At 36.9% G+C, this 24,033-nt stretch overlaps 1 protein-coding gene across 2 annotated transcripts in view; it reads left to right on the top strand.

Moving 5' to 3' along the window:
- lrpprc (leucine-rich pentatricopeptide repeat containing) overlaps positions 1-24,033 on the top strand; it is a 57,822-nt gene that overhangs the window by 30,520 nt on the left and 3,269 nt on the right. Inside the window, exons 24-37 of one of the 2 annotated variants that reach the window (XM_051917225.1) lie at positions 4,004-4,128; positions 5,088-5,194; positions 9,369-9,437; positions 9,526-9,616; positions 9,693-9,835; positions 10,079-10,244; positions 11,506-11,632; positions 13,698-13,786; positions 13,909-14,110; positions 17,800-17,930; positions 18,438-18,553; positions 21,248-21,340; positions 21,466-21,550; positions 23,611-23,753. In XM_051917225.1, the coding sequence (XP_051773185.1) occupies positions 4,004-4,128; positions 5,088-5,194; positions 9,369-9,437; positions 9,526-9,616; positions 9,693-9,835; positions 10,079-10,244; positions 11,506-11,632; positions 13,698-13,786; positions 13,909-14,110; positions 17,800-17,930; positions 18,438-18,553; positions 21,248-21,340; positions 21,466-21,550; positions 23,611-23,753 (1,687 nt within the window). Of the gene's footprint in view, positions 1-4,003; positions 4,129-5,087; positions 5,195-9,368; positions 9,438-9,525; positions 9,617-9,692; positions 9,836-10,078; positions 10,245-11,505; positions 11,633-13,697; positions 13,787-13,908; positions 14,111-17,799; positions 17,931-18,437; positions 18,554-21,247; positions 21,551-23,610; positions 23,754-24,033 lie in introns of both variants that reach the window. The other variant, XR_007933232.1, reaches the window with a different exon arrangement.

Raw genomic sequence — 24,033 nt, 5'->3', positions numbered from 1 at the left:
GGATGTTGAAGGCTATCGGATGTTTGTTATAAACTGCCTTACTTGTATTGAGGATGGGCAGTTTTTGAAAAGTTTTAATTGGGACCGTTTACTTTCAGAAATCATTGCTGTATCCTGTTTTGTTTGATCAGTGTATTTGAGTCAAACCACTGAGCATTAACCCTCCCTAACTACCAACACAATCTCACACACTTCAATGTAAAGGAAAAAGGAAATAAAAAAGCAGTCGTTCTCTTTTGAAAGTGGAAAGGGTGATAACATGGGTGCCAATCTCAGTAACAAAAGAGATGGGAGTCAGGGATGTAGGGAGAGTGTCACGAGAAGAGGAGGTTCAGAAGAGGGGTGGATGAAATTAGCTTTCTTGTCTAATCCTTCAGGTTCCTCGCGCAAAGCACTCGCATTCGCTTTTTTATTCTCCTTCAACTTAATTGGCTGGAAAGTGCTTGACATGCAAAGTTAGTGACATTAAGAGGAACATGTTGCAGTAAGCCTGAGCACCACTGACAGCTAAATTGTATCCAGGGAAATTATGAAGCCTTCAACATGGTTAATTCTTTTTTGGGGGGCTTAGTTAGGCGAGGATGGAGAAGGGGGGTTGGGTTTTGAGGGTGGGGGTGGGGTAATTGCCGTTGTGGGCGACTCATCTCATATTGATGGGAATTGTGAAGAAGTCTTCTGATTTTATGCCGGCTATGCTTTGGGGGGCTGGGAAGCATAACATCTGTGTCACATCATATTCAAGTGGCATTGTAAATAAATGTAGTTCAAGGAATTTCTGCTTCCATCAGGCCTTGTTGGTAAACAGAACCATTTAGAAGTTCTGTTGAGTTTAGACATTTTAAATTGCAATTATATATTTATATATGTGCGCGTGTGTGTGTGTGTATACAGTAATAAAGTACTTAAATCATTAACAACAAACTATTAGTTTATAGTTAAATCATAGTTAATATATTGTAGTCTCTGCATTAATATATTGTAGCCTCTACATTGTTAATAGTGAGGTCGTCATTCATTGTCACTGTAATTAACACAATTATTATTGTTTAATTAGCTCGTAGTAAAGGATGTTTTAATTGGTTATTAGGAGAAAATAGTTCTCACTTTAGATTAGGGACACGGAAAATGTTAAGTGCTTTAAACCAACCTTTCTTAGACATTAATTGCTTTCATATTCAGTGTTCCTTAAAATGTTTACAAATACATTAAGCACACGCATATGCCTGTTGCCATATGTTGTTTATGGGAACTCTCCATAGGCGTAATAGTTTTTATACTGTACAAACTGTATATTCCACCCCCTTAGACTAAATCTACCCCTAAAACTTACCCATCGCAATTAAAAACACTTAAGTTTTTAATATATTATTAAAAAAAAATATATAATGTAGTAATTTCACAGTTAATCTCCAAATTAAAACAACATAAAGAAACAACATGAAGACAGTATATTTTAAATATTTGTTTAATGGCATCTTTTTATGAATGAAGGCCAGTATCACTGGTACTAATAGCCTACGGCTACTGATGTCTCGATGAAATTGATTTTTTTCCCCCCAATTTTTCCTCAACAGTGCATTCTCTTTTTCTCTTTTGGCGCATTTAAATGGGTTAAAAGCATTTGCATGAATAAGAGCATGATCATATATTGTAATGCTAGCCAAAGGATGACAGAAAAAAACGGATGCTGTGTTAATTGCGTTAATATTTTGAATGCGTTAAACTGGAAAAAAAAATTATCGCATGCGTTAACGCGTTAACATTGACAGCAATTATATATAAAGAAACACTTAATACTGATTTACTGGTTTAAAATAAAAATGTATTGGCTTAATACTGAATACTGATTTCAAGCACTTAATTAATGACATTTTCCCATTTTCCATGACCTAATCTAAAGTCAGAACTTTTTACAGTTAATAAGTTATGTGTTCAGTTATGTTTGTTTAATGACTGCAAAACTGTATTGTATAATCAACTTTTTTTTTTTCACATTTTGAAGTAATTCAACTAGTTTTTATTTATTTGATAAGTAGACATGTAATACTCAGGATAATGTACAGTCAGCTAGTCAAAATTGAAAAATAAACCACCTTCGTGTCTGTTTTTGTCATAATGACGATGTGACTTTACATTATCCCTTTTTACACCATGGTTTATATGAATAATACTCGATTGGCTAGAAGTTGCATCGTTCTATATTAATGCGCTGCTTTTATTGACGCACACACACACACACACACACATCACTTGCACACAGAGATGGGAGATCATGCTGCGCACACATAAACTTTTAGGAGCACAGATACTTATCAATGCTGACCCGTGACTTTTAATAAAATAGCTTTGCTGCTGAATTGCTACATTAATGTCTTGGCAACGAGGGGTTAATATCGCTGTTTTTGAAGTAATTCAACTCGTAGCTTAGAGAGAGACGCTGAACAGATGCAGGTCATTCACACACACATCTCATCATTTCTCTCTCTCTCTATTTTATAATTATATGCTATAATTAATGTACTCAAATAAATGTAATCTTACTGCACTACTTCATCTCTGTGTCTGATTTAAAGCAGGCAGAATGTTAGATCTAATGAGCCATAACTGACAAAAAAAAACACACAATTTTTACCCTTCTGATCAAATATTGTACTGCAAACATAAATAACAGCTTTAAGTTGTCAATGCTTGCAAATGAAAATGGCATAAGCTAGATAAACCTCCACTTCATGCATTAAAATTGTTTATTGCACAGCTAGCCATGGATTATACCTTACATATGCAGTATACTCAAAAGCAACACTTTATGAAAGTCCTTTTATTATAACAAAATATCAAGTAGCATGTATAATGAAGGAAAGCAGAAACATGCTTTTAAAGCAAGTTTTCCAAATTATAACACAATAGATATATGATCAGTTTTGAAAAGTGCACTCTAGCTTTACTTGTTTACAGATTTAAAAAAAAAATCGTGAATTCTTAACTGTTACTTTTTGGGGCTTGTATTTATTTTGCATTGAATGAGAAATGCCGTAACAGGCTTATGATTCATGATCAGTAATTTGCGACAAAAATTGCAAAACAAATTTGAAATTTTGAATTGCAGCATTGACTGTGGGATAGCTCGGTTTCTCACAAATGAAACACTGTCCAAATCCTCTCTCTCTCACTCTCTCTCTCTCTCGCTCAAGTGCATTGCGCAATCATCCAGCGTGTGTTCGAATTGGCTCTTGACTCCCGCTTGATGAATAATATTGTCGCTCTTCATTCCAATTAAGTGCGATTGCCTAAGAGCTGGCGTCACGTTCCGGCTCAATCACTGCCCTGTTTTTTGTCCATCTCCCTCATGCACCCCCTCTCCTGCTTCCATTCAACCCACCTTCCAAGGTCATCTCTCTCTAAAGCACATATTCCTTCCCTGACTGTATAATCTCCGGGGTTGAAAACACTACTGAAATTACACCTGTTAAAACCCCACCGGTTCACTTTCCCTCCACACCCGCCCCTCCTGCCGGTGCCCTCTCTGCTTTGACCTCTGTGTGATTGGCGTGGTAATTACCCAATCACTCGATGGCTGCCACAGCAGTCACAATAGAGTGATTGGAGTGGTGTTTTTCTCGTCTGTTCCTTTGCTTTATTCCTCTGTCAGGCCTCTGTCAGCCCCGGCACTGAGCTCTTTGTTAGAAAGGGGTAGAGATTGGAAGGAAGAGAGGGAAGATGTAAGAGAGGGGAGAGAGCAGATCTAATTTTGTTGCCATATTCTGCCAAGCGGCCCGGTTGGGGGTGAGGGCAGTAGGGGCTGTAGAGGAAGGCGGGAACCATAGGAAGTTGCAAGAAGTTAAAGACCTTTGTTGCACATGACCATGAAATATTTATTTAAAAAAATATGTTTATTTAATATGTATGTGTGTGTATGTGTGTGTGTGTGTGTGTATATATATATATATATATAATGGCACATGCTTAGTACTGTTTTGATGTAATAAGTCATGTTCTTCTGCAGTGGGAACTATGCGGGTGCCTTCGATGCCGTTGTGGAGTGTCATAAACAATACAACCAGATGCCCAAAATCCATGACCTCATCTGCAGCCTGGTGGAAAAAGGAGATGCTGTACTATTACAGAAAGGTGTGTAACACTCACTTACACGTACAGCCCATTAATTACATTTCTCTGTCACTTGTTAGTCACAAGTAGTTTGTCTCTGTGTGTGTGTCTGCTTGTCTGTTCAGATGGTCATATGTAGAAAGTGTGTGTTCTGTGTTTTCAAGAGTGCCACCCACTAAAGGGCAGGTTGGACAACCTAGATGATGGTGGTTTCAATAGTCTCTGTCTTTGTCAGGGTTAGTGGAGGGGTTAAGTGCTTTGTGTGTTGGGGGTGAGTGGATTTGAAGTGTTAAGGTAGTGAGACCTCTACGGTGGAGGGCCACTTTACGGCCCTGATGACCCAGCACTCTGCATGTGCCATGGCAAACTCATTCATAGACGTAAACGTACATATACCTGCATGAGTTCACCCTCTTTGTGTTGCTGTGGCTTCTCTGGACTATTCTGAAGTGGCAAGCAATGAGTCCAGATCTGTATGTCATTGAGTGCCAATAGAGAGCAATTTTCACAAGGTATCTGTTAAATCTGACTGCATTCAAGCAATAATGTTAATAGAGAGATGTAGGAATAGTATCTGTAAGAATTGGTAGTTATTTATAGAATATTTTACAAAGCTGCACTACCAAATAATAAATCTAAAAAAATAATATTGCCAAAAATTTAACAACTAAATCTACAGTGCCAGTGTTTTTGGCCGTAACTGTGTCTGCACATGTGCAAAATGAATCAGAAAACCAAGACTAGATACACAAACATACTCAGCACTTTACCTGTAATTCACATATACTGAATGTAGGAAGCTTCTATTTTTCTCATACACTTACACCTGACTGGTGAAGTGTGATTAAATGAAATGTTTGACTGCTGAAAGCACTCTTTTGAAGACATTTACTATGCTTAAGGTTGATAGATTAGCTTTAAATAGAGTACTCATATGTGATCATTTCTTCACCTTCCCATCTCTCTCTTTCGTTTAACAGTCATGGAGTTTTTGAGTCAGGAGCGGGGTGAGATGATGATGCTCTACGACCTTTACTTTGCGTTCCTGCAAACGGGCCGCTACAAGGAGGCACGCAAAATCATCGAGGTGGGACCACTGTTATTGTGTTCAAACCACACAGCTATTAACAGCTTTAATTACTGCCACACTGATATTTCCACTTTTAAATTAGATTGGCTTCAAAGCCATACTAATGCCATTCATGCAAGACAATAGGTACAATGTTTTTTCAGAGGATGAGAGTTTGTGTGACTGAAGGAGAAAATGACGACTACAAAGACCACTCGTTTTGGAAACGGCTTACTGGGATGTATTGTGATATTGTTTTTGTCGCTATATTGAATCAATGCACTCATGCCAATTGCTTTTATTATTATTAATTGTCATTACAAGGCTTTGGCATGATAAAACCATTCTCATTTGAAAGCAGAAAATGATGAGAAAAGTTGACGACAAAGTAATATGAGCAAAACTGAGATGTCTCTTACATACTAATTTAATATTTTTTCTCAATTTTTATGAATTTTAAATCATTTTATATTTAGTTTATAATTTTACATTTCTGTTTTTAAATGTTTATTTTTACATTTATTATTTAATTTTATTAATTATATATAATATTGTATATAATTTTTTTCGTATTCACACATCTCTTCACCCATTTTTTTAGGAAATATGTTTTATTTTCTGACAAATTTTGCTAATAGCAGAAAATTGATGGAATACATTGTAATTGGTTTGTAATTTTCAACAAATTCTTCTAATCAAAACATAATCTATGCCCAACACCTCGTGTACATGTGGGGGAGAAAAAGTAAGCTATAGCGCTCACACTGTCCCAGTCTTTATTGAATGAGGAAGAGCATCGGCTCAAAGTACAACTGGCAGCAAAACTTCTCATCTTGTCTCAGTACTGTGAAGTTTTCAGCATGTGTAGATGCCTTTAATTGTCTGGAGAGACTGAGCATCTCTGTTCTCACGTCAGGCATTTCAGCGAGCGCTCTGTCTGGGACGTAACTGATTTTGAGACGCTTGACGTGTTTTGAGCGCTTCGTCCAGGATGGGTCTTTGGGGATATCTTTAGGCTGTGTTCTGTCTTGTTCTTTCAGAAGACAGTGTCTCGGGAGTCTACACTTCCACTGCGAAACAGCTCTGACAAAGCCATTTAGATGTTCAATTAGCCAACCGCTCTAATACGACGCCACTCAACTCCCTCAGTGCTGCCATGTGGGAGTGCGGCGGAATGTCAGGTCTAGTCAAGCCACTTCCTGCTGGTTTATCATGCATACTCTTTGTATGAGGTTGTTTTACCTTTCCATGTCGTTTTATTTTTCCAAACTTATGCAGCATTCTCTTTATCCTTGTCTCTCTGCGTCTGTCCACCACAAACCCTTATCTGTGCTAATTCTGTTGTATCATTGTCTGTATGGATGAAAAATAAGCCTGAGCTTTGGATATTACGGATCCATCAGTCAAGGGCTTTTAACTAAGAAAATATCCCTACTCCAGACAATGCTCAGAGTTTCCGCAAATCTAAAGCATGCCATTTGGCTCCATTTTCTCATATATACACCAGATCATAACAGTTGCTCTGGGACATTACTTTAGCCGATAAGCTATCGATGGTCACCTCAGGATAGAGCAGTCTCAAGCAGATTTGACTTTAATTGTTTTGAGAGGTTAATTTAGGATACAAGTTAAAATCCCTCTTAAAGCATTTGCTCTTTTTTTTTTTTTTTTTTTTACAGAAACATGCTAATCCAATACCGCTCTTATATCATCTTAGGCTGATGTCAAATGAGTTTAAAACCATTCATGTTGCGTGACTCATACAAGGCACAGTTTAGATAGCCCTTGTCTCTTTTTTTTTTTTTAACCAATACACACAAAAATGCTTGAATATTTAAAGAAAAGTCAATTTGCACGCACTGAAATGTTTTTTCATGTTCTTAGCTGGACTGATTTGTAGTATGGATAGACCAATAGATTGTCTAGGTGAAATAATAGCTGGTATTGTTTTTTATTTTAGTATTATTTAAATACTATTATATTGTGTATAAGAATTTTGAATTAGCTTTTATTTATATTTTACATTTTCTTTTTCATATTAGTTTTAGTAGTTTTATGTGCTTTGCCTATGGATTAACTTTAATTTATTTTAATTTCCATTTTGGTTTGTTATTTTAGTACTTTGACTTACTTTTTTTCAGTTTCTAATTTTTAAGTTATAATATTTTTTTCAGCTTTATTTCAGTTACTGAACCTTTTTTTTTAAATGGTTTTAGTTAAAAACACTATAACAATTATACAATAACTACACTGGTATTTTGTCATATTGACATCTAGAACCATCTTTTCCATGCATATCTAAATTTTTGTCTAAGCAGCTGTGACAAGATGTAAAATCTGATTGGTCCAAATGCCAGCTTCATATAAATATTAAACAAGGTTTGTTCTGATTGGCTGCTATTGTACCACATCATGCGGTATTTTACTAGAAAATGATTAGGCACTGTTGGAAATGTATTAATTTTTAGCTAATTTGTGGTTGTGCTCAATATAAACTCTTGTAATATAAGAGAAATATAAATTTCATTTTGTCCTTTTGGAAAGGCGCCTTTTTTTTTTTTTTTTTTTTTTTTTTAATTTAGTAAATATTGTAAATCATTTAAACAATAGGGTCCTAGTGTCGAATAGACCTCTATATATTTGCCATCAGTCATTGAAAACAAAGCCCTCAGTGATATCTTTCTACACCTGGTAGCTACAATAGTTTTATACCTCTGAAGTTCCTCCACTATAAACTCTCTAAAAGTTAGTGTTTAATGGTGGCTCGTTGAGCATCCTTGTGCTTGACGGGTCAAAAGCCCCTCTCATTCTGTGGAGCGTTTTCCACATGGCCTCTCTTCCATCCAGAGCTGGATAATTAAAAACACTGATATCTAAGTAGCATTAGCAGACACAGAGCTCTACTCCACTCTCTAATAGAAACTTTAAGTGCAGTGATGGAGTGCTGGTCAGGAGATTGTGCTGTCTATAATTGTCAGATTATTAATAATGGTAGTAATTAAGCGAAATGCTGGTTAAGGTTTTGGTGTAATTAAAATGGTTGTCACACTGTGTGTGAGTGTTTCTGAGTGTGTGACCTGTGTTTGAGAGAATGATGACATCTTCAGCATGATAATAGGTGTTTTTGCTCAAAGGTCTGAATAAATGGGGAGTTTTTGTTTACTGTAACTTTGTGAAGGCTATAAATATGATACACCTTGGTGCCCCTTAACTTTTTTTTTTTTTTTTTTTGGCAAAAAAAAATTTGTGCGTCTGGCTACAGGATATAGAAAATGATCATTGTTTTAATGAGCTAGAAATTACAGAAAATTATTTAATAAGCTGATTATTAGCTTGCTATATTTGCTATTTATATCAACTGAATATGACTAATATCTTGATTTCCTTTTCTCAAATTTTATAGTTTAATATTTTAGTGTCCATGTGCCTGTGCTGTGTAAAGAATATAACAGATTTCACTGCAGTACCTCATCTGTCACTGTATGTTATTACATGTCACTGAGTTTATATTGCTTCAGATTCCAGATTTTCTTAATCATCTGACCTAGATGTTCCTTTGGGTATTGGCTGTGCAGTGAGAGAGAGAAAGTGTGTGTGTGTGTTTGGGTCAAATTGGTGTGTGTATGTATGTGTGTGTTGATTTGCTCTCCTATATAGGAAGATTGGAGGGGTGGGGGTGCTCATCATCCTGGATTTACTTAAGGGAAGATTTGCCCCACGGGACTTTATGCATCAGGCCCAGGGGCCGCTCCTGCAAAGAAAAAAAAAAAGGCTATGACTGTGTAGCGGTTTAATTTTGGTCTTATTTGCTAAGCAGATTAGGCTTGAGGAAGGCTGGAGAGATTTTGAACTTAGCCTGGAGGCTGATTTGTAGGAGAGTAATTCCGTTTGGATGCTGCTGGTACAATATCCTCCAAGAGGAGAGACAATGCAAATTTAGACATCTGACTGTGTGTGTGTGTCTGTGTGTGTGTGTGTGTGTGTGTCTGTGTGTGTGTCTGTGTGTGTGTCTGTGTGTGTGTCTGTGTGTGTGTCTGTGTGTGTGTCTGTGTCTGTGTGTGTGTCTGTGTGTGTGTGTGTGTCTGTGTGTGTGTGTGTGTCTGTGTGTGTGTCTGTGTGTGTGTCTGTGTGTGTGTTTGTGAGCTATGATTGTTTAATTTGAGATCTCATACATTTTCTTTACCATGTGTAGACTCCTGGTCTAAGGGCACGAGGGACCCGTCTGCAGTGGTTTGCAGAAAAATGTATCACAGCCCAACAGGTCAGTGTTTCCCTGCCATTCTCTCTGAGAAACTGATTTGCCATAGATCAATAGAGTGTGTATCACTGTTTGAATCTTTCTTCCTCAGATGGAGCCCCTTGAGAACATGGTGGACATGACAGTCAAGTTGTTTGAGTGTGACAGAGATGACATGTACCACTATTTGCTCCGCCTCTGCAGTAAGTATTGTGTGTTGGACCTGAGATTCCAAACAGTGGATGAGCGTTACAACACTGTTTTCTTTTTTCTTGTCAGAGGAGACCAATGACTGGCGTAAGGCTGAGGCTACCTGGATGAAAATGCAAGAGGAGAATTTGGCTCCAAGAGAAAGAACACTGCGTTTGCTTGCTGATATCCTCAAAAACAATAACCAGGAGGTGCCCTTTGAGGTGCCTGAGGTAAAAGAACACACTCAGTGTCCAGTGTAAAATCTGAGTCCCTGAAACAAAAGCAGTTAAAAAAAAAAACAGTCACCTACAGCGTTTGGACCTTTTTCTTTGGTCAGATACATTCAGCTCTTATTATCCTGTTTCCCTGATAATTACTGTAGGGTGTGGAAACCTTGAATTAATTAAACTTGAATTAATATCCAAAATTAAAGGAAGCATTATGGTGTATTGCTATGGCTGTTTTATGTGTAGGTGTGGTTTGAGGAGGTCAAAGGTCATCCTGAGACGTTCTTAGAGGAAGAATCTAGACTCACCGATTCTCCTCGTAAAAGGGTCACTGCATCACCCTCTAAAGAGGCCACTGTTGAGGACTACAAACTCAAACTCCTGTCTCTTTGCAAGAGGGGCAAAGCTCAAGGTTTGTTCTTATAAGCTACACTATGTAACTTTTTTATCATTTAAATAATGAGTGAATACGTCATAAAACCATCTTCCAAAATCTGTTTTTTTGCACTAAATGACTATGGTAAGCTTACAATAATTATTTATATTTTAGAGTTGTTGGGACAGATTTCCAGAGGAAACGTTTGTCATTCGTCTATGCGTGTTTACGTCATATTCATAAAAGGCCAGGCTACTACTATATGCAGAGTAATGTGTCATAGTAGCTTGAAGCCGCAACAAATGAACCTTGAACCGAAAAGAGTTAGCGAGCAAAAAGGGAAAGCAACAGTACCGTAACAAAACACAAATCAACATAGTTTAGAAGCTTGTTTCCGCCACTGAATAAAAAATAAAAAAGGTGATTGCAACTTTTTACCTCACAATTCTGTTTTTCTTGCAATTCTTACCTTTTTTTTTTTTTTCTTCAGAATTGATATAAACTCGCAATTGCAAGTTATAAAGTCCAAATTGCAAGATATAAACTCACAATTCTGAGAAATAGTTGTAATTGTGAGAAATAAACTTGAAATTTTCACTTTTTTTCTCGCAATTGCGAGTTTATATCTTTCAATTCTCTTTTTTTTTCTCAGAATTACAAGAGATAAACTTGCTATTGTGAGTTATGAAGTCAGAATTGCAAGATATAAATTCGCAATTTGTTATGAAGTCGAATTGTGAGATAAAATTAAAATTTGTGAGAAAATGTCAGAATTGTGAGTTTTTTTTCTCTCAGAATTGGACTTTATAACTTGCAAATGCTAGTTTATACCTCACAATTTTTTTTTTATTGCAATTGTGAGTTTTTATCTCGCAATCCTGACTTTTTTGCAATCGCAAATTTTATTTTTTCGTAATTCTGACTTTATAACTCGCAATTGTGTGTTTATTCTGAGAAAAAAGTCAGAATTGCTAGATGTAAACTTGCAATTGCGAGCAAAATGGTCAGAATTGTAAGATAATATCTGAAGAATATCCGTCTCTGTCATTATTTGAGGGAGTATAACAATAAAACTATAAATATATTCATAGAATAAAAATATAATATTGCTTAGATTGTCAGTCAGATTTATTTATAGAGTGCTTTATACAAAAGTAATAATCAGTGTGACCATCTCGATTCATTTTCTTAGGAATTGAAGCTGAATGTTGTTTTAAAGGATGCTTATTTGCTTTATTATCTGTAGTGATCTGATGTTGTAGGGTAGATTATGTGTACTCTTGTTTCTGATCCTCAGAGGCCTATGCCATGCTGAAGGAAGCAGATAGCAGGAACATGGTGCTCGGCCCTGCTGCATATGATACCCTCATCAAAGCCCTCCTGGCCAAAGGTGACATAGAGGATGCCATAGCTGTCAAGAACATGTAAGTCTGTCTATGGGGGTCGCATCACATCCAATATCTTTACATTTGCATGTTAAAGATGTTCAAATTACAGGTTGCAAAATTACAGGTTTTAAAGTCACAGATCTTAGCCATTGTACCCGTTTTTGCAGAATAAGAAAATCTTCTTGAGTTGAAATGGATGAATGATGATAAGCTCCTTCTAGTCAAACACACATATACATACATGCAAAGCGAGCAGTCTTATCGTTTAAGCCCTTTCAACGTTACCAGATAATCTCTGAGTTCTCAGAAGAGCTTGTCAAGATGCAAAAATGGCAGTCCTTTGCCGATTAGTAATAGATCTTTGTGTTGTATTAGTGTTTGCGCTGGTGATCTTTGATTTATCCATAAAGCTCTGAGGGTTTACTAGGTCGCATTATACATCTGATGGTATATCCTCATGAAAGAAAGCCATCGCCCCTATAATCTTGTGGGTGCTTTCAGGAAGCATTCAGAAACATCTTTGTACCAGGCTATGCATGCAAATAGCCATTGCAGTGGGTGTTGACTGACCCTATTCATGGACTTGTAGTGCATGTACATAACATTATCTCCCACTATATTACACTACAGCATTTGATATTGCAAAATTACTTGAAACCTCAATACTTGAGAAGCTTTTGAGCAATACAGATAATGTGTAATATTTAGTTCTGCCCACCCGAAGGTAAATGTCTATCTTCAATTACAAGTTATCAAATAAACAGGGCTTGACATTAACACCCGCCAAATGCGGGATTGTATGTATTGTGCATAATTTTACTCATTCCCGCAGATCTTTTGTTTGCACCCAAAGTGCGCGCACATAAAGCCACCTCTCGGTACTAAATTGAGTTCAAATACACACAAAATAAGGTCAAAATGCTGATCTTGGCAAGTATTCATGTAAACACAGTCAGTTATGTTTTAAGTGAATGTATACAGTTGAGAAAGAAAACGCATGTGTAACAGAATAATGAATCTGTGCGTCAGGTCTTAAAGTGACAGCAGCCTAATACACCTGCTGCCAAATTATGAGATAATATTAAAAAAAATCTTTATAAATCTTGGCAAATCTTTCAGTTTTTCCCCATGGTATCGGAAATTAAAATTGTGGCCAGTGAAAATGCTAAGTGGCTAGTAACTTTGGAAAACCACTAGCCACAGCTGCTGGTGAGCAAAAAAGTAAATGTCAAGCCCTGCATATAAACATCCAGTCAGTAAATTCTGCTCTGTTTCAGAACCTAGTGAGCTTCATTGCTGTCCACTGTCTACATAGACAAGCTGTTTTCATAGGTATCATCTTAACTAAAATGAGAGCTCATAAGTGACATAGTTGGACATTGAAATATGACTTTTCTGTTTTAATATGTTTTACAATGAGAAATTCAAATCTGAATTTTCAGCAGCCATTCCTTCATTACTCCAGTCTTTAGTGTCACATGATCCTTCAGAAATAATATGTAGTGTGTTTATTGCTTAGAAGGTGTGCATATGTGTGTGGTGGACTCCAAGCAGATGTTTGGCAGGACCTTGGTCTTGGCCTAGCGGGGTGCTTTAAGGACAGATTAAGGGGATTGGGAAAGGAGCAGAGAAGCGAGGGATGGGATTGTCCAGCACTTAAGAGGACTAGACGAGAGTAAGGAGAAGGACACAAGGATTTTCTTAGGATTGATAAGAGTAACTCTGACTATGGTCGCTGGGCCAATCTGCTGTGTGAGCGGCTGTTGGCCGGTCGCCGTGGAGATAAGGAGCGGCGGCTGATGCTCAATTGGACGGCTGGATTAATCTGGCCAGTGAGGGTAATAAAAAAAAGAAGACTTTGATTGAGGTTTAAGTGAAGGAAGAGGGGGAAAATGAACGTGGAGAGTGGATCGAGATTTGTTCAGTCTCACGCACTTGCATGCACACAATTTTAGGCTGACCAGTGAAGAAATGGCTCTCAGCGTCAACATGCATACAACATCATGTATTATTCATAAATACAGCTGATCCTACAAAACACTTTGCTATTTCGCAAACTACAGTTGTTCAACCAGTACCCATCTTCCTTTTGCCTTCTCAGTGCCGCTGATCATATTCCTAGGTTCAGTTTAAGTGACACTGCCAACAACCTACTCATCATCTCTCAAGTGAAGAGATGCCAGATGAAAGGTGAGTACGAAAGTTGATCTGTTCTCTGTTCAGCAATTCATGATGAATACTGTGGATTGTCTAGGTTTCTTCCTGGGCTTTGTTTTATTAAACCTGACCACATGATCTGTCCCTGCTCACAGATGCCATGGAGATTTTTAAGGGCATGTTACAGGATGACCAGGTGCCCAGTCAGTTGGCCATCACTCGACTGGTTCAGGGTCTCGCTAGTGAGGGAAACACACAGGACATCCAGGGAGTGGAGGCCTTGGTGAAGACTTTAGGCTCTGTCAAGCTGTCCAGCATGTTGTTTGTCAACAATACTGCTCTCGCTCATATTAAAAAGTAAGGATTTTTTTTTTTTTTTTTTTTTTTTGCTAAGGCGAGCATCACTATTATTGCTCATAAAGGTGTTTAGAAGTTACGTCAAGTGATCACAACTTGTTCTGCACTGTTTGTAATCTAGACATAGATGGAATACCTCACATGGTGCAGCTTGTTGATGAAAGATATTGCTATTATTTTTATTCTTTGCATAGTCTTTAAAGGGTTAGTTCACCCAAAAATGATAATAGTCATTTATTACACACCCTCATGTCGTTCTACACCTGTAAGACCTACGTTCATTTTCAGAACACAAATTAAGATATTTTTGATGAAATCCGATGGCTCAGTGAGGCCTCTATTGCCAGCAAGATAATTAACACTTTCAGATATCCAGAAAGGTACTAAAAACATATTTAAAACAGTTCTTGTGAGTACAGTGGTTCAACCTTAATATTATAAAGCAACGAGAATACTTTTTGTGTGCCAAAAAACAAAACAAAATAATAACTTGTCAACAGTATCTAGTAATGGCCGATTTCAAAACACTGCTTCGAAGCTTTACGAATCTTTTGTTTTGAGTCAGTGGTTTGGATCGCGTATCAAACTGCCAAAGTCATGTGAACTATTGATCCACTGATTCGAAACAAAAGATTTGTAAAGCTTCAAAGCTTCATGAAGCAGTGTTTTGAAATCGGCCATCACTAGATATTGTTGAAAAGTCGTTATTTTGGGGCGTTTTCGGCACACAAAAATATTCTCGTCACTTTATAATATTAAGGTTGAACCACTGTACTCACATGAACTGTTTTCATGTCAAGTGTTTTTAATAGCTTTCTGGGCATCTGAAAGTGATAATTTTCTTGCTGGCAATAGAGGCCTCACTGAGCCATCGGATTTCATCAAAAATATCTTAATTTGTGTTCTGAAGATGAACGAAGGTCTTACAGGTGTAGAACGACACGAGGGTGAGAAATTACATAATTTTCATTTTTGGGTGAACTAACCCTTTAAGGCCTGTTCACACCAAGAATGATAACTAAAAGGATATAACTATAAAGATATTGTTCTAAAAATCATTCTAAATATAAAAGAGTAGCAGAGTCCACACCACACAGTGATGATGGCACAGAGAAACAATATCGCTGGAATCACTTTCAAAATGATTTTTTCCAGCTGATGATTAATAAAAACATTGACAACCAATCAGAATCCATTCTGCTTTAAAGAGCTTGAGTATTTAAAATGGCAGGCGACAAAATTACAGCACGCTTAGAAGAAACAGAATGATGTTGTGCATTAGTGTTATCGTTATAGTTATCTTTATGGTTATCGTTCTTGGTGTGAACTGGCTTTTACTCTACTGTTCAAAAGTGTGGGATCTGTAAAACATTTTTTTTTTTTTTTGGAAAAATACAGTAAAAACTGTAACATTGTGAAATATTATTGTAATATAAAATACATTTTCAGCGTTCTACTGCCATAGAAAAGCTAACAAATATCTGGGAGTTTTTAAATTCAGGGTGATTTTTTTTTTTTTTTTTTTTTTTTTTTTTGATGCAAGGTACAAAAAATGTTAGGATTTTTTTTTTTTCTAATCCTCATCCAGTAATTTTAAACAACTTGAAAAGTCAATTGAAAAACCATGGCAATTCCTTAGTCAAAAGGTGTGGGAACCCTGTAAATTGGGACATAAACCATATCTAATGTCCAGAATATTAATAGACACTTGTGGAGGCAACCACTACAAACCCTGTCATCACTGCAGCGATGCCACATGCACCAAAATCTAGTATGTAGCTATAAGACTCAAAGATCTCCTTATTCGTTGGCTTGGCTGTTAAAGCAAGGCTTACAGTACTTGAGATGAGCAGTCGTTCCGATGTTTTTAAACTGGATGCACAGTAAAACTAAATGCAGCCAAAATTGGCACCACATAACTTGCAGCTGGAGGAACGCAGATGACATAGAGGTTAAGACTGTGATTGACTGACAAAGACTTGATTGCATTGTATTGTTATCTGAGAAACTCTGAACTACATGCTCAGTGTTTCTAACAAAGGGAGCACTAGCAGACTGTCTGGCGGGTGAGATTAGATTCTACCCACACAAACTTTTCTTAGTTATATTTGTGAAAACAAATTCACGAAAAGAACAATGAAGCACCCTTGTTTCTGCAAATACCATGAAATGTGACCTTTTAGTGGTTTGACCTTGACTAAATTGGTGTCATCAAAGATTTGTTGTGTAACAAAGGACCGCCCGCTCATGTGGCCTTTTCTCCCACCTCAATTTCATCTTCCTGTTCTTTCATCTTACCTTTCCTCCATCCCCTTCACCCCTCTTCCCCCATTATTATTAAAGGCTCAAATCTGCTGTGATGGCTATGACTATGTAGTCTGAATAATTCACAATGGGCCATACTAATGTGGTGCCCGGTTTCCGGAGCCCCCATCTCGCCTCTTAACCAGTCAGCTTGGCTCAGCTGCACACAGCACACGTGTCACTGTTGCTTATGTCCGCCCGGGGGTCAGAGTTCACCCCGACAGGATGAAGCTGTGTGAACGGGGAAGCTGCCCAATCAGCCGTGAGGAACGCTTTGCTCTTCCGCTGTCCTACAATGTCTCAAGACTTTGGGAATGGCGAAGGATGACAATCGATGGCTGGGCTGGGAATATTAATGTGGCTAATGAAAGTTTTATGCACTTACTGTTCTGTAAATGAAAGTTGGGGGATGGAGGGGAGGCAGAAATGGAATGGAAATTTTCCCATGGCTTGCTTTTTTCTGCCTGCCTTTTAGTTTGAACTGTGAAAGTATGTTTTCTTGTTCGTTCAAGAAGAATAAACCTAAAAATAGTTGAGTATGAATTAAATACTTAGGGGGGGACCAGAGGTATATATTTAAACGGTTTCTGTGGGGGTTTGAAAAGTCATTAAGTGAATTTTGTGAAAATTAAGGCCTTAAATGGCATTAAAATCATTATATTTTATTCCTGCATTAAAAATTTTTAGGTACTTTTGACAAAAAATATTACCATCTTATTTTAAATATAGCCCTTTATAATTATTAACTTAGATGTATATTGGTGTTGTGATAAACATGCGGATCCAGTTTAGTAATTGCCTCCGGCTGGTGCACTCCAACAAAAGTGGCTGGAAGAAGAATTATTTAGGACATGGTTGGCGCCTATTGGTGGTCAACATGGAGAAGCTTTTTGCAGTGTTCATAAAAAAGTATTTAAGATATTAACAACGGGTGTCAGTGCTGTTAAATTTCATATCCAGTCTGCTTGGCTGTAAACTGCAGATAGCAATATATATAATAATATAATATATGTAAATATATATAAATATAATAGTTAATATATAATAGTGTGTGTGTGTGTGTGTATGTTTGTGTATGTGTGTGTATATGTGTGTGTGTATATATATATATATATATATATATATATATATATATATATATATATAGTTTATATATATATAATATATAGTTTTATATATATTTTATATATATATATATATATATATAATATATAGTTTTTTATATATATATATATATATATATATATATATATATATATATATATATATATAGTTTTATATATTATTTTAATTTAAAATCCCTTAGAAACTTGGGGTGTTTCTTGGTCTATAAAGGGGTTTGTTTAAATCTTTAACACTATGAACTCTCCTTTCTCCCTCTGCAGTGGGGACATTGACAGTGCAGTGGAGCTGTTGGAGTCCGTTTACACACAGAACACAGAGAATCAGAACACCAGTATTTCTTTTGTCTTCCGCAAAGTTCTAGATGCCAACAATGATGCTGCACTAGATAAATGTGAGACCCACACACCACCTCTTCATCCATATCAGTGGTTCTCAACCAGGGGACCTCAACTTCCAAAAAAGTGTTTGTAATTCCTTTTTTAATCTGTCCCATCAACAACAGTTTTTATTGAAGAACATACTGTTCTTCTCAATCTCTATAGTTTTCATTATTTAAAAAAATAATATTTATTTTTTTGACACCCCTAGTTAAAGTCATAAAATGGAAATTGCAAGCAAGTTTTCTCCCCTATTTTGACACATCCAACTGAAATGATTTGAATGAGAAAAAAATGTGGAGCAGGACCAGATTTGGTCATTTAGGAATTGATTGGATCGTAGAGTGTAGAAAAAGGTTGAGAACTACTGATACACAGTGAGTTGAGTACTTCTAAACTGACTTCTAGCTCTTGTTTGTGAGTTTCTGGTTTGGAGAAACAGTAGAGCACCCACTGATGTGTTGTAACATAGTAATCACTGTGTAAGCAAGTGATTGATTGACATCTCTCTCTATGTCCAGTGAGTGCCATGGCAGAAAGGCTTTGCAATCACTTTGCCTCCTACAGAGCCGCTACAGACCTCTTCCTGATTTACTTGGACACGGGCAGGACAGAAGAGGCCAAGTTCCTCCTGCAGGTACCGTCTCTCACAAACCAAGATATGCATGAGGGCTCTGTGACCTTGCTAAATTGCTGAATCTAATTTGAGTTGGTATTGAAACTAGCTGACCCTGTTGCTAACCACAATTCCAACTCAAGTGAACGCTGCTCTTTTTGACCTCTTGCTGTCTCATATTTTAATCATTCAGTCGTTTTTACTTGCTTAGATGCTCTTGTACAAGATCTTTCCTCCCTTTTTCAAAAAGCACTTTAGCGAGTTGAGGAACAAAATGGCTGCATTAAGGTACCACTAAACCCAGGAATGAGTAAAATCCTTTGAGATGTCGAAATAACAGGAAGCTTTGCTTCACAGCGTCCCTGAGATGGAATGCTAAATATCAAAAGATGATTTTTTTTTTTTTTACAGAAAGTCTTAGATCAGCATGTTCAGTTTGGTCTTGTTCGTCATGTTGTAGGTGTTGTGAATCCCATCAGAGAGTAGCTCTCAGGAGTGAAGCTGCTGGGCTGCAGTTTTAATTGCTCCGATTGTCGTGAAGGCACTCTGCCCACCTCAGCCTCCGTTCATTTTAATATAGCAGCCTGTTAAAAGCCTCCCAGGCCCCTTGGCTTTTAATTCAGCAGATGCAAGAGAAACGCACAGTCTTCACGATTGGCTTGTAATGTGACCTCATTGCCGCTGAACCCAGAGAAAGCGCAGGGCAGTCCAGCGGTTTCAGAAGTCACATACACACACACAAGACAGGATGATTCAGACTTTTTCAAAGCATCTCAGACATTTACTGGGTTAAATATGAATCAGTCTTTACTATATCAGAGTTTGTGGTATAATGTTGAGGGTGACAGAAAATGATTTTCAACGAAGGGAACAATTGTGGTTACAGTAAGGAACCTACGATGGAAGTAGGGGGCTAGGCTTAAATGTGGTTTGAGTGTAATGTTTTGACAAGGCTTAAAAGCATAGTTTATCCAAAAATCAAAGTTCTGTCATTTACTCACATTCATATCATTCCAAACCCATAAGACTTTCGTTCATCTTGGAAGCACAAATGAAGATATTTTTATGAAATCTGAGAGATTTCTGCCCCTCCATTGAAAATCCACTCCAGGAATAACTTTCATGTTTTAAAAAGAGGTCATAAAAGTAATCCATATAAATCAAGAGGTTTAATCCAAGTCTTAAATGATGAACAGATTTAACTTGGGCTTTCATTAACATAAAAAGATTGATCTACACACAATACAGTACATTGAGCTCAACAAATATGGTAAATGGAAGCTCAAACGTGCTCACTTTGTGCATCAAGCAAGTACGGTGAAATTGCTGTTACTCATATTTAAATATCCATTACTGTTACAATGTCTTTATGACCTTTTTGAAGCTTGAAAGCTTTGGTTACATAGAGTTTCAATGGAAGAAAAGAAATCTCTCAAGATTCATAAATATCTTTATTTGTTTGTTTCACTTATGAACAGAGTTTTACGGTTTTGGGTGAGTAAATGATGACAGAGTTTTCATTTTTGTGTGAACTGTCCCTTTAAACCTTGTTTTAACATATAACTAATTAAATCTATGTAATCCAGTTTTCAACTGTCTGCTATAATCATGTCAAAATGCTAAACCTAGTAAGAAAAGGACTTTTTATATAGAGAAAAATCTAAACTTTAACCAGAAGCTCATCCACCAAGATTAGACCATGGTCATTTAAAGTTTAAACTTGGAATGGTAAATAATCCTGTCTGTTTTGAAAATAAATGTTTTAGCTCAGCACCATTTTTAGTAACTATAAATTGTTCTTTTTGAGTTCAATCTATATAAATGTGTTTAAAAGTCGTCATTTTGTAACCAAAACAATTGGAAATGAAAAAAATGGATGGACTGGAAATTTTTGAGCTCAAATAAGACATGCAGCACATGTAAGTGCTTTATAATACAGGCTTCACAATTCTCGTTTGAGACATCGTAAATGCCTATAACATGATTTACAAAATTGCTATTATGCCACAAATGCATGTAACTTGAATAGCAAATTAAAATGTTTAGTTTAGTCCATGCTTGCTTTAAAGGTACCCACAATATCCATAAAAGGCCTGATTTCTTCGTACCTGCTAACTTCCTCCTATGTGACAAAGCTGCTCAAGGTTGTTGAGTCTTCTCAAGACCTACAGTTTCTGTACAGCACAGTTTACCATTCCAGAATTCACTGTGCCTTCATTTAACTTGTGTTATATTGTCCTGATTAAATAGTGTGAAAATTGCACACCGGCGCTTGAAAGCTCAGGAGCACGCCGATGCAATTCAAAGCCTTTATACGGCTAAGTGTAGATAATTGTACTTTAAATTGGGCAGACACTGTACATTTTAATTTTCATAAAGAAATAAGTGGTTATTTGCCTGACTCCCTTATTAGCTGTATAATTAACCCTCAACTATAGAGCGCTGCACTGAGTGCTAAAGGATGTAATAGAAGATAGATACATTCAAAAACACATACTCCCATCATGCCATTACACACACCTCCATACGCTCCCCTCTGCCTTCTTTTAACTGCCTGCTGTGTGCATACTGGAAATACAAGCAGTTGTTTTTATACCCAGGGTTATGTTTTGCTCAAGGGCAGATACTGTGCGTGCATGTAAACACACACCTTATGATATGCGGTAAATGTTTGTGTTGAGAGTTTTTAAGGTCTCTTGTGCTTCTTTGCTTTAGCGCTGTGCGGCTGTCAACGAGCAGAAGGACGTAATGTTCACATACATGCTACGAGCGGCTCAGCAGCCAGGGACAGGTAAACAAACCCAGTTTGTTCTAGCCTTCATGCTCTAAATGTTCATGAAATGTATGCACATAGTTATTCCACAAAATTAAGCACAATATCGGTGTCACACAGATTGTGAATAAAGATGCACTCTATTTTCCTTCCTGTATAGGCTGATAAAATCAAGACTCTGACTGAGCTGATTCCTGACTTCACAGAGAAGGAGAATATCTATTCACACCTGATTAAATGCTACAGTAAGACCACCATTTGTATCAAAACTAATTTCCTGTTTGATATACACTACTGTTCAAAAGTTTGGGGTCAGTAAGAACTTAATACTTTCATTAAGCAGGAGCACATTAAATTGATCAAAAATGACAGTAAACACATTTATAATGTCACATAATATTCAAATAAATGTTCTTTTGATCTTTCTGTTCAAAAAAAGTTCCCGTTTCCACAAAAATATTTGCTTTCAGCTGATAAGAAGAAATGTTTCTTGAGCAGCAATTCAGCATATTAGAATGATTTCTGAAGGATCATGTGACACTGAAGACTGGAGTAATAATGCAGAAAATGCATCTGTCAACATAGAAATAAACTGCATTTTAAAATATTAGAACAGAAAACAGTTATGTAATATTGTAATAATATTTCACAATATTTCTGTTTTTGTTTTGTTTTTTACTGTGTTTTTGATCAATTAAATGCAGCCTTAGTGAGAATAAGATCTTATTATATCTATCTATCGATCTGTGTGTGTGTATATGTATGTGTGTGTGTGTGTGTATATATATATATATATATATATATATATATATATATATATATATATATATATATATATATAATAATATTCTTGTACAGATGTCATCTAAATTTGCGGTCACATTAGTGAAATTTCACGGGCAAAGTGATCTGTTGTCTATAGCGAATGTCAATGTATGAAGCACAGAAGTCATTTTAAAACCAAACAGCTTTCTGTTCGTCAACACAGCAAATCTGTGTGACCAATTTGAACCCGTCACGAACTCTGAATTCGCCTGTGAAGATGAACAAAAGTAAATGTGACCAAAACTTAAAGGGTTAGTTCACCCAAAAATGAAAATTCTGTCATTAATTACTCACCCTCATGTAGTTCCATACCCATAAGACCTTCGTTCATCTTCGGAACACAAATTAAGATATTTTTGATGAAATCTGAGAGGTATATGACTCGTCCATAAACAGCAAGATAATTAACACTTTCAAGGCCCTGAAAGGTACTTAAGACATCATTAAAATAGTCCACGTGACTACAGTGAATACGAGAATACTTTTTGTGCGCAAAAAAACGAAACAAAAATAATGACTTTATTCAACAATATCTTCTGTTCTTTGTCATTCTCATACGCTGTTTACGTTTAGCGCTTCCAGGTTCTGTGTCAGAACGGTGACTCATTATTGGCTGACGCTGTTCACGTGAGCAGCACGATGCATGTGTGTGATGCTGACGCAGGAGCCGGCCAATAACGAGTCAGTGTTCTGACGTAAAACACGGAAGTGCTGAACATAAACAGTGTAGGAGAATGACACAGAAGAGGAGGATATTGTTGAATAAAGTCATTATTTTCATATCATATAATGTTCTCGTCGCTTCATAAAATTGAACCACTGCAGTCATGTGGACTATTTTAACAACGTCTTTAGTACCTTTCTGGGCCTTGAAAGTGGTGGTTAAATTGCTGTCTATGGAGGAGTCAGATGCCTCCTGGATTTCATCAAAAATATCTTAATTTGTGTTCCGAAGATGAACGAAGGTCTTACGGATGTGGAACGACATGAGGGTGAGTAATTAATGACATTTTTGGGTGAACTAGCCCTTTAGGAAACAATTAGTGCTATTGTGTCTGTACTCACTTGGAGCAGCACATGTTGTTCTGCCTCTGTCATTGAGTAGTGTTTTATTTTTAACATGATCACTGTTAAAAGCTACATGCTTCATCTGGTGGACAATGGCATTAAGTGTGTGCTCATCTCACTGGCCTGTTTGAGTCACCCCACTGTTTTGGCACACAGCAAAGCTAGTCAGTTAATAGTCTACCAATTAAAAATGCAGCAAGCGGAACACATTGACTGACTCACAGGAGGCACGTTCGCTAATACAAACACATGTTCCCTAATGAGGGGCTACTTTAGCCATCCTACCGTGAGAACTTTGACATGTTTCAGTACTTAGAGACCTCTGCAGCATCACTATTTCATGAGGCCTGATATGTGCAGAATGAAAAATTGGTTGTTTAACATAGCTGTTTTTCTGCCTCACTCTCAATAGGTTTGGATAAGGACTTCAGCTCAGCGAAGGCTCTGTATGAGCGCATGCAGGCTGAGGGGGTGACGGCTGATGAGTTAACTCTCAAAAGACTGGCGCTACTATACAGGGAAGCTGGAGAAACTCTTCCCTTCCAAGAGCCCCCGGTAATCATCCATATTCATTAACACTTAATACATGTAATTTTAGGGCATTTTTTTTCTCTCTTAAATACAGGAATTATTTAAACCAAGTCGATTTAAAATGTTTAAAAAAATTTTTTTTAAATGTTTTAAAAATTTAAAGTCCCCCTGTGGTGAAAATCAAGTGTTTAATGTTGTTTAAATGTCTATGTGGTGTTTTTAATATGAATTTGCACATGGTTTGTCTTAAAGCATAAGTCAACACCATCGCTGAGTATTTTCTGTTTAAAACTGCAGTAATCTG

The sequence above is a fragment of the Ctenopharyngodon idella genome, chromosome 13, assembly GCF_019924925.1.
Source record: "Ctenopharyngodon idella isolate HZGC_01 chromosome 13, HZGC01, whole genome shotgun sequence".
NCBI lineage: Eukaryota > Metazoa > Chordata > Actinopteri > Cypriniformes > Xenocyprididae > Ctenopharyngodon > Ctenopharyngodon idella.
This window is presented reverse-complemented; position numbering and strand designations above follow the sequence as displayed.